The sequence below is a fragment of the Catharus ustulatus genome, chromosome 2, assembly GCF_009819885.2.
Source record: "Catharus ustulatus isolate bCatUst1 chromosome 2, bCatUst1.pri.v2, whole genome shotgun sequence".
NCBI lineage: Eukaryota > Metazoa > Chordata > Aves > Passeriformes > Turdidae > Catharus > Catharus ustulatus.
In genome coordinates, this window is record NC_046222.1 from 104,447,394 (window position 1) to 104,460,768 (window position 13,375).

At 40.8% G+C, this 13,375-nt stretch overlaps 1 protein-coding gene across 2 annotated transcripts; it reads left to right on the top strand.

The window, feature by feature from the left end:
• Nucleotides 1–1,286: 1,286 nt before the first annotated feature.
• On the top strand, nt 1,287–12,886 carry CLDN34 (claudin 34). 2 transcript variants are annotated; one of them, XM_033085240.1, is made up of 5 exons: nt 1,287–1,849; nt 2,570–2,649; nt 2,820–2,970; nt 10,385–10,520; nt 11,866–12,886. In XM_033085240.1, exon 5 carries the CDS (start codon nt 11,924–11,926, stop codon nt 12,632–12,634), a length of 711 nt encoding a protein of 236 aa, XP_032941131.1. In that variant the 5' UTR covers nt 1,287–1,849; nt 2,570–2,649; nt 2,820–2,970; nt 10,385–10,520; nt 11,866–11,923; the 3' UTR covers nt 12,635–12,886. The 2 variants fall into 2 exon arrangements, with proteins under 2 accessions (XP_032941131.1, XP_032941141.1); XM_033085250.1 differs by lacking the exons at nt 1,287–1,849; nt 2,570–2,649; nt 2,820–2,970 and adding an exon at nt 6,672–6,933.
• Nucleotides 12,887–13,375: the final 489 nt, after the last annotated feature.

Below are 13,375 nucleotides of genomic sequence, written 5' to 3' on the forward strand. Positions count from 1 at the left end.
AACCACAAAAACAAGCAGCACCTGCTGGCAGCTATAAACAGGGTCAGTGTAGTTTGGGATTGAGCTGAGTACCTGATAATGTGCAGTGCTTCCCTGTGGAGTCCCTTGAGGCTGGCAGTGGGTTGGCTCTTCAGAGGCAGCTGTTGACAATGCATTTGTGATCCCTGTGTGAAGAGGCCTGGGCAAAACAGGCAGGAGGTCAGCTGCTGCTGGGCTGTGAAGCACTAAACGATGAGAGATGCGTTGAGTTTGGTAGAGATGTTTGTCTCATCTCTGAACTTCCCAAGTTTTGAAGGACAGCTTGATTTGGCCATAAAGGTAAACAGTTAGGAAAGGTATTTATGGAAATACTTTTCTTAGACTCAAGCAGTGGTTTCAGAGGCCTGCGTTTAGGTTCAGTGTTGGATTTGGAGAGCTGCTGGTCTCATGATCTACTGAGCACAAGCAGAAAGTGACCAAGGGTGAGGATGCAACAACTCTAATCCCCAGTTCACTGAACACAGAGTGGCAAGCTGCAGGGAGGCTGCTGTGCTTCCTGGAAGAAGTAGCCTTTGTCTCAGAAACAAAGAGTGAGAAAGTACTTGTACCTGAGCCTCGGAGCTGTTCAGGGGCTCTCAGCTGCCTACGTGGTACCCCTCACTGAGCAGTGTTTTTTGCACAGCGCCTTGCTTCCAGGCTGGTTTTTCAATATGCAGCAAATAAAAGGAAAAATAACTTGAAACAAATATTTCCTGTTCTGTGGTATTTAACAATGAAATTGTAAACCACAGAAGGGACTGGGCTTGATCTAAAGGTCTTTGAAGTCAGCAGAACTATTTCCACTGATTTCAATGTGCTTTGGGTCCAGGCCATGGAGGAAGAAAGCAAATGTTTTCTGCTTCAAAAAGTATTAACTATTGGCATTCAAGGAACAATAAAGTCTTAGGTTTAAATATGTTCCTTTAAATAAAGTCATCAGAAAATTAGTTAACTTTTATCTGTTTCCTAGTAATTTGTTACTATTACACTAAAAAGGAATAGGTTTATAGAACTCATAATCATACCTGGAGAAGAAAAAATACTTAATATTGTCATTTGCTTCCTATCTTCTTCCACTCAGTTTCGTGTGTATTGTATTTTTCACTAATGTAATGATGCTTATGCTGCTGGTTGGTATCACAGATTGAGCCCTGTAGGTTTCCAGTTGAATTAAACTTCACTGTAGTGGTGGTGGCTGACAAATATATGGAATTCATTATTTTTCAGTACAGTTTAATCTCTTAAACATCACAGTGGGTTTGGTTTTGTTGTCATGTTGGGTTTTGTTTGATTATTTTTTTCTTTTTGGTGACTGAGAAGAAAAAGATAAGAGACAGAGAATTTGGTGAGAAAATAATTGTTCTTCTGGGAGTGGTGTAGGAGATGCCCCTCCTATTGCAGGGTGAGACAAATAGAGGTGTGCAGCAGCTTCACGTGTAAAACCAGCAATAAAATCAGCCTGAAAATTTTGTCCCTCACAGCTATTAAATGCAAGAAAAGGAATCTATCTGCCAGCTGCCTGCTGCCCAAGGATGCTTTCCTGGTGGATCAGCAGCCCTGTCAGGAGGCAAAAGGCTGTCCTGAAGTCTGGCAAACGGCAGCAGCCCACCGTGGTGCGTGTTGGGCTTGTCACACAAGAGCAGAGCCTGAGCAGCTGAGTGTGCCTCTGCACCAGACCAACCCCATCCAGCTGTGAGCAGCCAGAGAGGAGATCCCAGGCTGGTGAGTGCAGGAGAGGACACGACTCTCTTGTCATGGCCAGGTTGCATTACCTGCACAAAGAACCAGTGAACTGGCATCAGCTGGAAGATACAGCAGGAGAGGATTAAAGGTGATGCAGGAAACAGGAGCATATGAATTAATGACATTTTTCAGCTTTCTTTAGTGATGGCAATAACCAACCATTGTGCATGTTACAATGAGAAGAATTTTTCAATGAGAAGAATTTTTCAATGGGAACTGCCATTTCAGGGTATTTCTATGAAATAAATTTACTTGTCTTTTGACACCAAGCTTTGAAATGTCACAGAATAACAGAATATTCTGAGTTAGAAGGGACCCACAAGGATCATGGAGGGTGGCTCTGAAGGGAACGGCCATACAGAGATTGAACACACAATGTTGGTGTTGTTAGCACTGTTCTGTAACTAGCTGAGCCAGTGCATCATTTGGAGTTTATCAGGGTTTAGAATAGGGTTCAAAGAGAAGAAACCAGATTAGAGTTAAGGACATTCTTCCAATTTGTGAGAGCCATTGTTTACATTCATAGGAAAGCCATGAAGCAAGGCAAACATAACATAATTGTAAAAAATGTGTGTGCTTTTTTAAGCATCTGAGATAGCAAGCATAATATTGTTTGTACTAAAGTGTGGGTGCTGCCAACCAGAGTCCATCAAGAGAGCAGTTCAGCTTGAATTGACTCCTTAGAAAAACTCTTCTTTCTCCCCTATATTTCTTCCCACTGCAGAGCTGCATTAATTTGTATTGCATAAATACAAGAAGAAAAAATCTAACTAATAAAGGATTATGAAATCACTTTGTTCTCTTTCAGATGAGAATTCTGTGTTCTTTAGGCTGTCACACTGGAGGAATCATGGTGGTCTCGAGCTGAACAATCAAGTGATCAAAAAGGTAAATTTTCTGAAAGGGTATCTTACAGAAAACTGTAATTCCCATGGGAAATTACCGCTATGCTTTGTTAAGTGCTTTAAAGGAATTAGAATAAATGGCATATGGCAAATCTTTCATATTTTTATAATATGTTAATGATTAACTGACTTCCCACATCTTTGTTGACTTAGTGAGAGAGTGGCAAGGAACTGTGAGGTACCTATTTGGTAGCACAGCAAGTTGAACAATTTGCACGGGCATTTTTTTCCACCACCCTTTTGGAACTTGCTTCATCCAGATGACACTGCTTCAAAGCCTTAGGCAACTCTCAGACTCAGAGAAGTAAGTCCCCCCTTTTTTAAAATATTACTTATTTTATGAAGTGCTGATAGAAAACAGATGGGGAGAGCTTTAAGTATTTATTTGTTTTCTATAAATAATGCTTTCCCAACTGGGAATTGAAGAATTAAGTTTTCAAGCATTAAATCTTAGAGATATTTCTAAGAAGAGACCTTTGTAATTGCTATACTTTTTTTTTTTTTTAAGTTCCCTTTCTGCTGCAAGACTTAACATTAAACAAAGGATTTTGTTGGTAAAACATGTTCAGTATAGTCCAATAAAGCTGCATCTAGGCTATAATGGCTTTCAAAAGCAGGATTTGAATGTTAATTTAGAAATGCATGTGATGCCTGGTATAATCTAAAGCAAAAATATTTGCTTAAAACAATAAATAAGTGGAAATAAGAGAATTTCTGCTTATGTGGGCTGGGAAAAATAATTTTATGCTTATTTTATATAAGAAGAGTTTATCGTGAACTTTCTGTTTAAGGTGATTACAAGCTGCAGTAGAATTCTGAGCTTTTTGGCAGGCAAGGAGGTTCAGACAGGGAGACTCACATCACTCTTCTGTTGGAACATTTTTTAGCATACTGTATTTTAGCTGTGCTATCATTTATGAGAGTATAGTCTGCTATGCTTTTGGAAGGTTTTCCTTGCACCCACTTCCCCCATCTATGGAGGAAACCTCGCCTGCAAGTTTCTGTGTGCAGGTTTCTGTGTGCAGGTTGCTGTGTGCAGGTTGCTGTGGGGAGGTTGTTGTGTGCAGGTTGCTGTGGGGAGGTTGCTGTGTGCAGGTTGCTGTGGGGAGGTTGTTGTGTGCAGGCTTTGTGCTCTCCCACTGCCCCTTTAGCAGGCGCTTCCTTACATGTCCTTGTCTCAGGGAATGCTCCTGCTTCCCAACCAGGTGCCTGCGCAGCACTTCCAGGCTGACATTCAAGTTGCTTCAGGAGTTCTTAATTTCTCCTGCAGCTCCAGGAAGCACTGGTTCCTGTTCTTTTGGCTGGGAGGTGTCTTCTCTTGGGTGACATCTTCCCATGCCCCAAGTGTGGGTTCAATGGCCTCATCTTCCCAGTCATGTGTGAGTTCTCTGGGACATAGAGGTGGTTGTCTTATTTACACTACTGAACCCTGAGTGCTCTTTTCTCTGTGCCAGACACCCAGAGTAGGCAAGTTTAGGGCTCTCTCTGCTTTCTGAAGTTTTCTGAAAGGATCCCATCTCAACACAACCAGGTTATCTGCCTTAGTTTTTCGGGGGCTGTCATTGCTGGAATGTCTCTAAACTGTTCCACTTTGGCTCTAAATGGAGGTCCCTTCAAGACCGAGGCAAAACAATCTGTAGCAGCTCTGATAATATGGGGTCATCTGGGTCCTGGGTCAATCCCACTGCCATCTCACTGCCTACAGCCTGCAGTGTTTCTTTATGTAACAAGAGCTCAGGATGGGCTCAGCCACAGAAATGTAAATTAGGGTGTGAAAAAACAGTGAGAATATATAGAAATTATCAGTTTCATTTCATCCTATTGTCAAAGCAAATCAAAAGATTTTCCCAAAAGAAGCAAAGGACTTTTACATAGCTAAGTTTCAATGTATTCTTACTTGATGGAAGAGAAATGAAGATTGCTTTGGTTTGCTTGTTTTGAAACACAGTGAATAAATGGTAGCAGTAGAGTTTATAACATTGGACAGGGACAGTTGGAGAAACAGAGGACATAAGACATGTTAAATCTGGACACACCCTTCAAATCTGGACATAGCCTACAATGACTTGTAAGATTCTATGCCCCACTACTTTGTCTTTTCTAACTGAAACTAAGTGTGTTAGTCACAGCTTAAATCTAAACATAAGATATTGGAGTTCAAGACTTCATGAGTGTCAGGGAGATGTGTTCAAGGAATGGGTCATAAATGCAGCTAATTTTATTTCTAGGAAAATAGGAACAAAAGCACTGCCACACTGACTGTTTGAAATGTCTGTTGAAGAAGGTAGGAATGGACTGATTTATCAGCCAGTGGTGGCAACTCTTGTGGCCTGGACCACAGCAAGTAGATGGCCTTAGACATAAACCTGTCCTTCAGCCAGAGCTGTGCTGAAACAGCAATGGCAGAATTATAAAAAACCTTTCTGAAGCTCTCTTCTAGACACATCCCAACTCAAGGATCCTAAGGCATTAATACAGTCTTTGAATATCCTGAGGATCATGCCATTTGTGTAAGACTTCCACAGATTCCCATAAGACCCAGCTCCATCTCATGTTTCCCTGCAGTTTCAGTGTTTGAATTCCATGTTCTGGGTGTTGATGACTGGCCTAGCCAGCTCTGCCTGGTGCCACAGGTCCCAGAGGGGTAAGAGATACTGCAGAGGGGATCTGCTTCTGGGGAATGTATTATCCAGCACACACAAACCAAAGCGCCTCTCCGAAACGGCAAACTCCCTTCAATGTCTCTGGGAGCTGCAGCCCTCTTGCTCTCAACCCATCATATGAAGGGATGAATTTAAAGATAAGTCTTGCAGGTGACTGTGTGGTTGTGGACATTTTCTTATGCCACCCTACAATCTGGTCATCTGTCCCTGGCACAGGCTTTCATCCCCCCCAGGAGGGAGCCTGAGACCCAGTAATGAGAAAAGCCCAATTATATTTAAATGCATGAATTAAGAGAATTTGATAGCTTTTTTCTCTCTTGCATTTGCCTGCAGGGTTTTTAAAGTCTGTTTCAGGAACTTAAGGCAGTTTTAGAAAGCAGATCTGAAACCCAACAGATGCATATAGACTACTGAAAGTACAATAATTTCATGATTATAATCTGCACCTTTTTGACTAAAATTTTGATCCGAACCCGGAGTGTGGCTTATAATCAGGTGCAGCTTATATATGGACAAAGAACGAAAATTGCTGTTTTAGTTTGGAGGACAGGTGTCTGCTGAGAAAGGCAGAAGCTTCTCTTTGAAATGGAGAATGTAAACCCCCTCCCTCCAAATTATTATAATTTTGAAATCAAGGGGCTCTCAGGCAAAGATATGGGAATTAGGAATAACAGTTCTTTTCTAGGGAAACTAAAATAGAAATACAGTACTACAAAGAAACAAACTCCAAACCCTGACAAAGTCAGAGTACAACCTGACACCCCGTCAGGCAGGGTGTTGGTAGCAGTCCCATTAAATGGTGGCTGCATCCTCCTGCAGTGACAGATGTGGCTCAGTTGGAGCAGTGCTCCTGCAGAAGGTGCAGTTTCCCTCTGGAGGTCCAGTTGTGATGTGGAGAAATCCAGTTTTCCTCTGGAGTCCAGTGCAGAAAGGGGCTCCCTTAGTGTCCCAAAACCTCTGTTTTTATCTTGGTAAGAAATGTTGGGCTCTTCTCCTTGGCTGGAGCAACTTCCAATGGGATGCAGTAATTTTATCAGTCACACAGTGGGACTTAATGGCCATTAGCAGAAAATGACTCACTAGAGGAAGGATGGGTTGTGAAAAGATAAAGAACAATGCCCCACCTGGTTTCAATGGATGGCCCATTAGCAGAATATCTCCCATGGAGATAAGGATCACTGCCCCCACCCTCAACAGATGGTGATAGAACAGATACCTTTTATCACACTCTGTATTGTAACCCAAGATACCCGGAGGTGCGGCTTATATATGGACAAAGAACGAAAAGTTGCTGACACCTGGAAGTGCGGCTTATACTCAGGTGCAGCTTATAATTGTGAAATTACTGTAATTAAAACAGCTTTCTTGGAAGACACAGTATTAATCACAGGAGTGAAATACATTTGTTGTAAATGAAGTTTGTCCACTCTCAGAACTGTTATCATAGTCCCAGGCTTTTGCTACAAACAAACAATTGGAAGTAAAAATTTCAAGATAGCTTCATTTCTTTTTTTTCTTGCTGCTGAGAATATCAGGAGAAGGGAACTGTGGCCACAAAGAACTGATCTATTCAACTGCAACATTTCATTTTAGTCTTTTTAAAGGTAAGCCTCATGCACAGATGACCCAAACTCCCCTCTATGAAACCACTTGGCAGTTGTGAGAGAATCTTGTTTGTTGTTTTTATTTTTTTTTTCCTAGAAGCAAGCTTGCAGCTGTAGGAAATTCAGCATGGCTCTCAGGCATCCTCTCGATTTCTTGAAGCTAAGAGTGGGAAACTCATGTCTCATTCTCTCTGTCAAGTCCATGTGCTATGGCTCAACATACTTTTCATAAGGAAAAAGAGCTACTCAATATGTAATGCTTAACTTAAGTAAAAACAGCAGTAAATACAAAAGGATCCTTCAAGTTTTTGGATGAATACACTGACATGTATCATCTTTTACTAGCAAATTCTGTCTTCTCTGTGCAAATTTGCATTGAATGCTAGCAAATTTACATATAATGTGCACCCCCCTATGAAGACTGAGAAAGTTGGGGCTGTTCAGTTTCTCTCAGGAAGAGAAAGTTGTGTGAGGACCTCATAGCAGCATTCCAGAATCTGAAGGGGGCCCACAGGAAAGCTGGAGAGGACTCTTGGTCAGAAACAGTGATAGGACAAGAGGGAATGGTTTCCACTGAAAGGCAGTAGGCTTAGATTAGATATTAGAGTAAATTCTTTACTGTGAGGGTGGTGAGGCACTGCAACAGGTTGTCCAGAGAAGCTGCAGACTCTCCATCCCTGGAAGCATTCAGGGCCAGGTCGGATGGAGCTCTGAGCAACCTGGTCTGGTGAGAGGTGCCACTGCCCATGCCCAGGGGATTTGAATAAGATATCTTTAGGGTTCCTTCCAGCTCAAACAGCCTCATGATTCTATGATTCTGTAGACAGATTCTGTCTTGCTTTTACTTTAGTAGGGTTTTTAGTTAAAAACATATCTGTGAAAGAAAGTGCTTCCAAATGAAGGAAGTGAAAGGTATATTTAGAGAGAAAATTGCTACCAGGTGAGAAGCCTGTAGAAGCAGCTCTCTGTATTTTAGCTGCTGTTTCTAGACTTTTCAAACACCATCCCCAGAAGCTGCTGGGGTGCTTGTTGGATTGAACTGAGTAGATTTTAAATGAATATGTGGATGAAATCATGGGATACTGAAAGATGGCACTGTGGACACCTCTCAAAACCACTTCTCACTTCTTTTGGTGAAAAGGGTATTCAGTCATGCTTTTCATCCACTGACACAGACACCACACAGACCTAGCTTGTTCCTGCTGGCCAGATTGCCTTTGTAGGCTGACTCCATCCCATGAGTAGCTGGTCTGCAAAGCTGGAATGCTGAAATCTGCAGCTCTGAGTGAGCTCCTCCATCAAGAACCACATGCCAGCGACAACACCTAATTACTCAGAAGATCTCCCGTAGCTGACTGAATATGAGTTTATTTGCCTTAGGACATTTCATCTAGTGATTGTGTTACATCATTGGATAATTCAGACCATATAGGTCACCTTACTACATTAATTAAATTAATTCAAAATATTTATGTAATTACTAAAGCATGAAACTGGCCAGTGCTGTCTGTGTTAGCACAGCCTGCTATATGATCTGATCTTTGAACTGTATTTTATCCAATATAGTTCAAACATGCAGGGACTGAGCTTTCACATTTTTCTACCAGAAGGCTGAAAAGAACATTTGCACAGGGACCGGGAGTTTTAATTTTAAAATAATTTTTTAAAAAGGGGGGTTTTGGTTGTTTGTTTGTTTGAGTTTTTGGGGTTTTCTTTTCCTGTGGATGACAAGTTGGTGATAGAGCAAATTCTTTTTTTCTAAAAGGGATGCCTCTGCTTGAAATCTAAGGAATGGCACTGCTGGTGTTTGAACCAAGTTCAGCACCTGCATCACCCACCTCGTGTGGATAGAAACTTGTGCAGGGTCCTCCCCATGGTCCAGCTGAGGCAAAAGCTGACAAAGCCCTGACGCAGGCACTGCTGTAAAGCCCAGCCTGCTATGACCTACCTTCCCACCCTCCCTCCCTCCTTTCTACCCTCTTGAGGTCTCACAGCAAGGGAGCCGCTGGAATGGCTGAAATCCTGGAGGATGATGCCCTCTGCAGCTCGCTCCCCATTTTGACATCTGCAAGAGGAATGTCTTGTTCGGTGTTTTTTTGGAAATACTTGCCACTGTAGTTCTGAAAAATCAGTGTATCTCTCTACACTTGGTAGAAAAGGAGTTTCCCTGATCCTCTTTGCCTAAAGGCTACCTTTAAAATCAATGCTTCTTCTTCAACATACCTGTTGTCTTTTCAGTATGTCAGCAAAACCTATAGTGTGTTTATTAATATTCATAGTGATAGAGAATCAGGAATTAGAGCTTTTTTTAAAAATTCTGACATGTTTTCATATGTGAAGAAAAATCCTGTAACTATTTTACCTTTATATTTTGTTCCTTATTTTCATGCTGAATCTCAGTACCAAGAGGTCATTAAGTATAGGCTTCTGCTTGATTTTCCGAAATAGACAAGTATGAGAACTGTAATTTAATTTCATCATGGACTTCAAAAGCACTTCTTCTGAACTTTGGTTTTTCTCTAAGTCAGTGATACCAGGTTAGATCAAATATGCTCCAGTGGGCAGGGTGTGGAGAAATGAGCCAAAATGAATCATTTCCTACATAAGCAGTTTTTTATATGTCTAGACACCTGATAACTCATCTAAAGCCCATCTTTGTTAGCTGGTTATGTTCCAGTGTTCCCAGAACTTTTGTATAAGCCTTAAATTCTTTCATGCTGTGTGTTTACTTGTTCTTGTTCTGTGTTTTTTTGAGAATTTTAAAGGGAAAAAGATCTTTCCCCAATTTTAAATTTTATAATTCAATTCTGGACTTGATTCTAAGTATCTCAGCACATAAGATTTGATAATGGGAACAGAATCACACTTACTCTTATTTAATTCTGTGAGCAGACAGTTGGGTATATTCAATCAATGAAGTTATATGCTGATAATTTACTTTGAAAACTACTGATGATAAGGATTCACCTGCTGACATATCTTTCATGATCTTGATATCTGCAAGTTGTTGAAATGAACGTTTATGATGTACACAAGAAGTGTTCCAGACATATGAGCTCTACACAAAATGATATCTTCACGTGGTTCAGGTTTGGTTTCTGTGTGCTCCACTGATTCCAGGAGAAGCCGAATGGAATCAGCACGGGACTCCTCTGCTCATGCTCTTTCCTGTCCTTTCCTTCCCATCACTGGACAGGAACAGAAACAATGATGTTTTGAGGTGGAACTGGGACAGAAAGAGGGGCTACTGTGCTCCATGCCTGGTAAAAACAGTTAATTAGAAAGAGGTGTTTATAATTGCTTTGTAAATAATGCAGCAAATTGAGGAAGTGTTTATAAATTGGTTTCAGTTTATGTAGATAAAAATACAAGAGACTTCTGGAGCAATTTCCTCCATGCTGGACAGGATTAAATGTACACTTGCAATAATGGAGATTAATATATCCCACAGGAAATCAGTCCTATTGGAGATACATAGATGAACTGGGAGGCCAAAATGATAAAATTGCAGATGTTGCTGTGTTTGTTTGGCATCAAAAGTCACTCTGTCCCATCCTCTCATGGCTGGCATCACCTTCAGGACTGAAGTAAGTATGTAGTGGGCACTGATAGGAGAAGATGGACACTTTCTGCTTTTTGAAGATTTCCACTGGTGGATTTTTGCAACTAGATTGCATTGTCAACTGAATCTGGTTACCTTAAGATGAGTAAATAGAAAAAATGTTGCTTTACTCTTTATGTCTTATGTTTAATACACAAAACATGGTGGCAGACATATCTTCTTACAGTCAATGTGGTATAGTATTTCTCTAGTCCTGAATTAAATAGGAGCAGTAGAAAAAGTATTTTAGAAAACTTATGAAATATACAGATCCCTAGAACCTGTCAGATTTGCATAAATTTGAGGCCACATCTTCACAGATCGTTCCTATAAGTATTCAAAAATGGTACAAAATACATGGGAAATTAGGTGTTGATTTGTTTATTTTTCTTTTTTTCTTTCGTTTTTGTTTTTAAAAAAAATACAATAAACTCCTAATTTGCACTCAGAATGTACAGCCAGCAAACAAATCTTAAATCTAAATGACTAAAATATTTTCCAGCACAGTTTTAGGGTGATTCAAACTGAGGAAACTGGACAATTTATGAACAAGTGGGATTAGCAAAGGTAAAGCACCAAGAAAACCTTGGGTAAAGTTTGAGGGTGGGAAAGCAATGACAGTATATCCAGGCTCCAGCCCCTGCACAGTGTTACACTTCTGATTAATTCAAATATTTCTGCTAATGCACTCATGGCTAATTAATCTGAAAATGGTCAAAGTTCAGTGGTTGTTCTTAGATTTTGTGGCCTGGATTTGCTCATGCCTCTAAACTATAGCATTTTCTGTCTGACATTGGTCCCAGCAGCTCTCAGGAAAGACAACACAAAAGCTGAAGTCTTTACAGATTGGGCTTCATCATCAAAGCCACAGCTGCCAGGAGAAAGGAGCACAGATTCTGCTTTGTAGGATCTTTTGCAACAGTCAGGAACCTGAAGATTTTCTGATTTTGTTCCTGCTAGCCAGTAACTCTAGGACTCCTGATTATGTGTAATGTGTATAAGGATCTTTGAACATAATGGTTAATTAACAAAGAAGACAATAACTTGGAAAAAACCCCATGCATTTTCCTTTTGTGAATGTAAAAAAGGAGATCTTTAGGGGAGAAGAGTCTCTAATCAGAGACTTTCTCCTCTGTGTGATACCATGGCATATACAGAATTAAAATCTCTATGTTATTTGTCCATGGGTATTAAATTTCAACAGTTCATTAAAGTTGGGGAAAGATGACTGCCATCTTCCCTCTACACACACATTTGCTTTTTCACTGACAGGTTCACCTATTCACCCAAATAATAATTGCCTTTGTCATTTATTTTTTGTTGCTTTGCAGTGCCTCTCACTCTTTGCATGGCAACTGTGTCTGTGACAGAGTAGGAGAGCTCCAAAGGATGAACTCCCTGGTCAGCACCTCACACCTCCAGCTTGCTGCCTTTGTTCTGGGCGCAGTAGGCTGGATCCTGTGCACCATTTCAATGGGAAGTGTGGAATGGAGAGTGTGGTACGTGAACAACACCACTATCATCTCCTCTGGCATTGCCTGGGTGGGGATTTGGAAAGTCTGCTTCATCAGTTACCTTCATGTCTCACCTGGCTATAGAGAACAGTTTTGCCATAAATTCAGTGGTTATGACTCCTTCATCCCCCATGAAATTTATGCTGCTCAGGGTCTCCTGTTGATTGCCATGTTCACAGGCTTGCTGGGACTGGCTGTTACAATATTTGCTCTGAGAAATGTGTATATGGGAATCACTCACAAAACTCTCATTGCCCCGTTCTTCCTGGTGGGTGGCTTCTTCTACATATTTGCTGGTCTGTGTGTCCTGATTCCCGTGAGCTGGAATTTCTATTCTATAACTCACAATCAGAGCATAGCTTTTCCTCCTTCTTACTACATGCCCTCCAGTCCAGCAGCACAGGAAGCTGGTGCTGCCATTCCTGTTGGGATTGTGGCTGTCATCCTCCTGCTGCTAAGTGGGACATTTTCTCTCTCATACAGATTTCCCATGACCTCAAACACCATCATGAAATCCTGGCAGGAGAAATCCCCCTATGCTATTTCAGAACAAGAACATAGTCAAGAGATAAGGACAGCAGCATAAGTGGTTGTAAAGTTAAGGAACTGCAGAATTTAATTTTATTCTGTGGTAGCCACGCTATTTTCTTACATGAACCAGTTGAGTCACCATCTTAGTACTCACCTATTACCAGAGGTTGGTTTGTCTTTGAGATAACTGCTGTTGAGCAGCAAATGTGATTAAATTTTGCCAGTTGTCCTCTTTTGTATATACAAACACTATTGATTTTTTTTTTTTGGTGTAAAATATTTACCATGCTCAAAGAGCTGACTTTGAATGAACTGTCCTGTAAGAAAAATGTGAAGTAATATGTATTAAATGTGAATTTCTTTCCTCGTTGGTACTAAGCTCTTTTGTTGTTTATCTAGTTACATCTGTAGCAAAGTATGTTTTGTGACAAGTCAAGACTTTTAAAACCAATAATATGATTGTCATCATGGTTGTGTCAAATGACTCTTCCCTGAATTGTCTTATAAATGTCTTGCCAGTTTCTCCTCTTCCTCTAGGGCACATAAAGAGCCATTCCTCTTCTGCTTCTGTTTTTCTTTCAAGCTATTTGCATTTTATGTTGCAACATGTTTGCCTGTGGGGAAGGTGTGCTCTTTAGTTCCTAACTGAGGCAGAGCCAAAAAGTCTGCAAGTGTTTGCTTCTTCATCTGACACTTCACTGAATCCAAATGTATTGCAAAAGACGGAAATACCTTGTACAAGTTATTACAAAACTAATGTCAAAATCAGTGCTCTCAGTAACCAGGAATACTCAGT

Coding starts and splice junctions, on each gene's coding strand:
- CLDN34 (XM_033085240.1), top strand. CDS start 11,924: ATGAACTCCCTGGTCAGCACCTCACACCTCCAGCTTGCTGCCTTTGTT.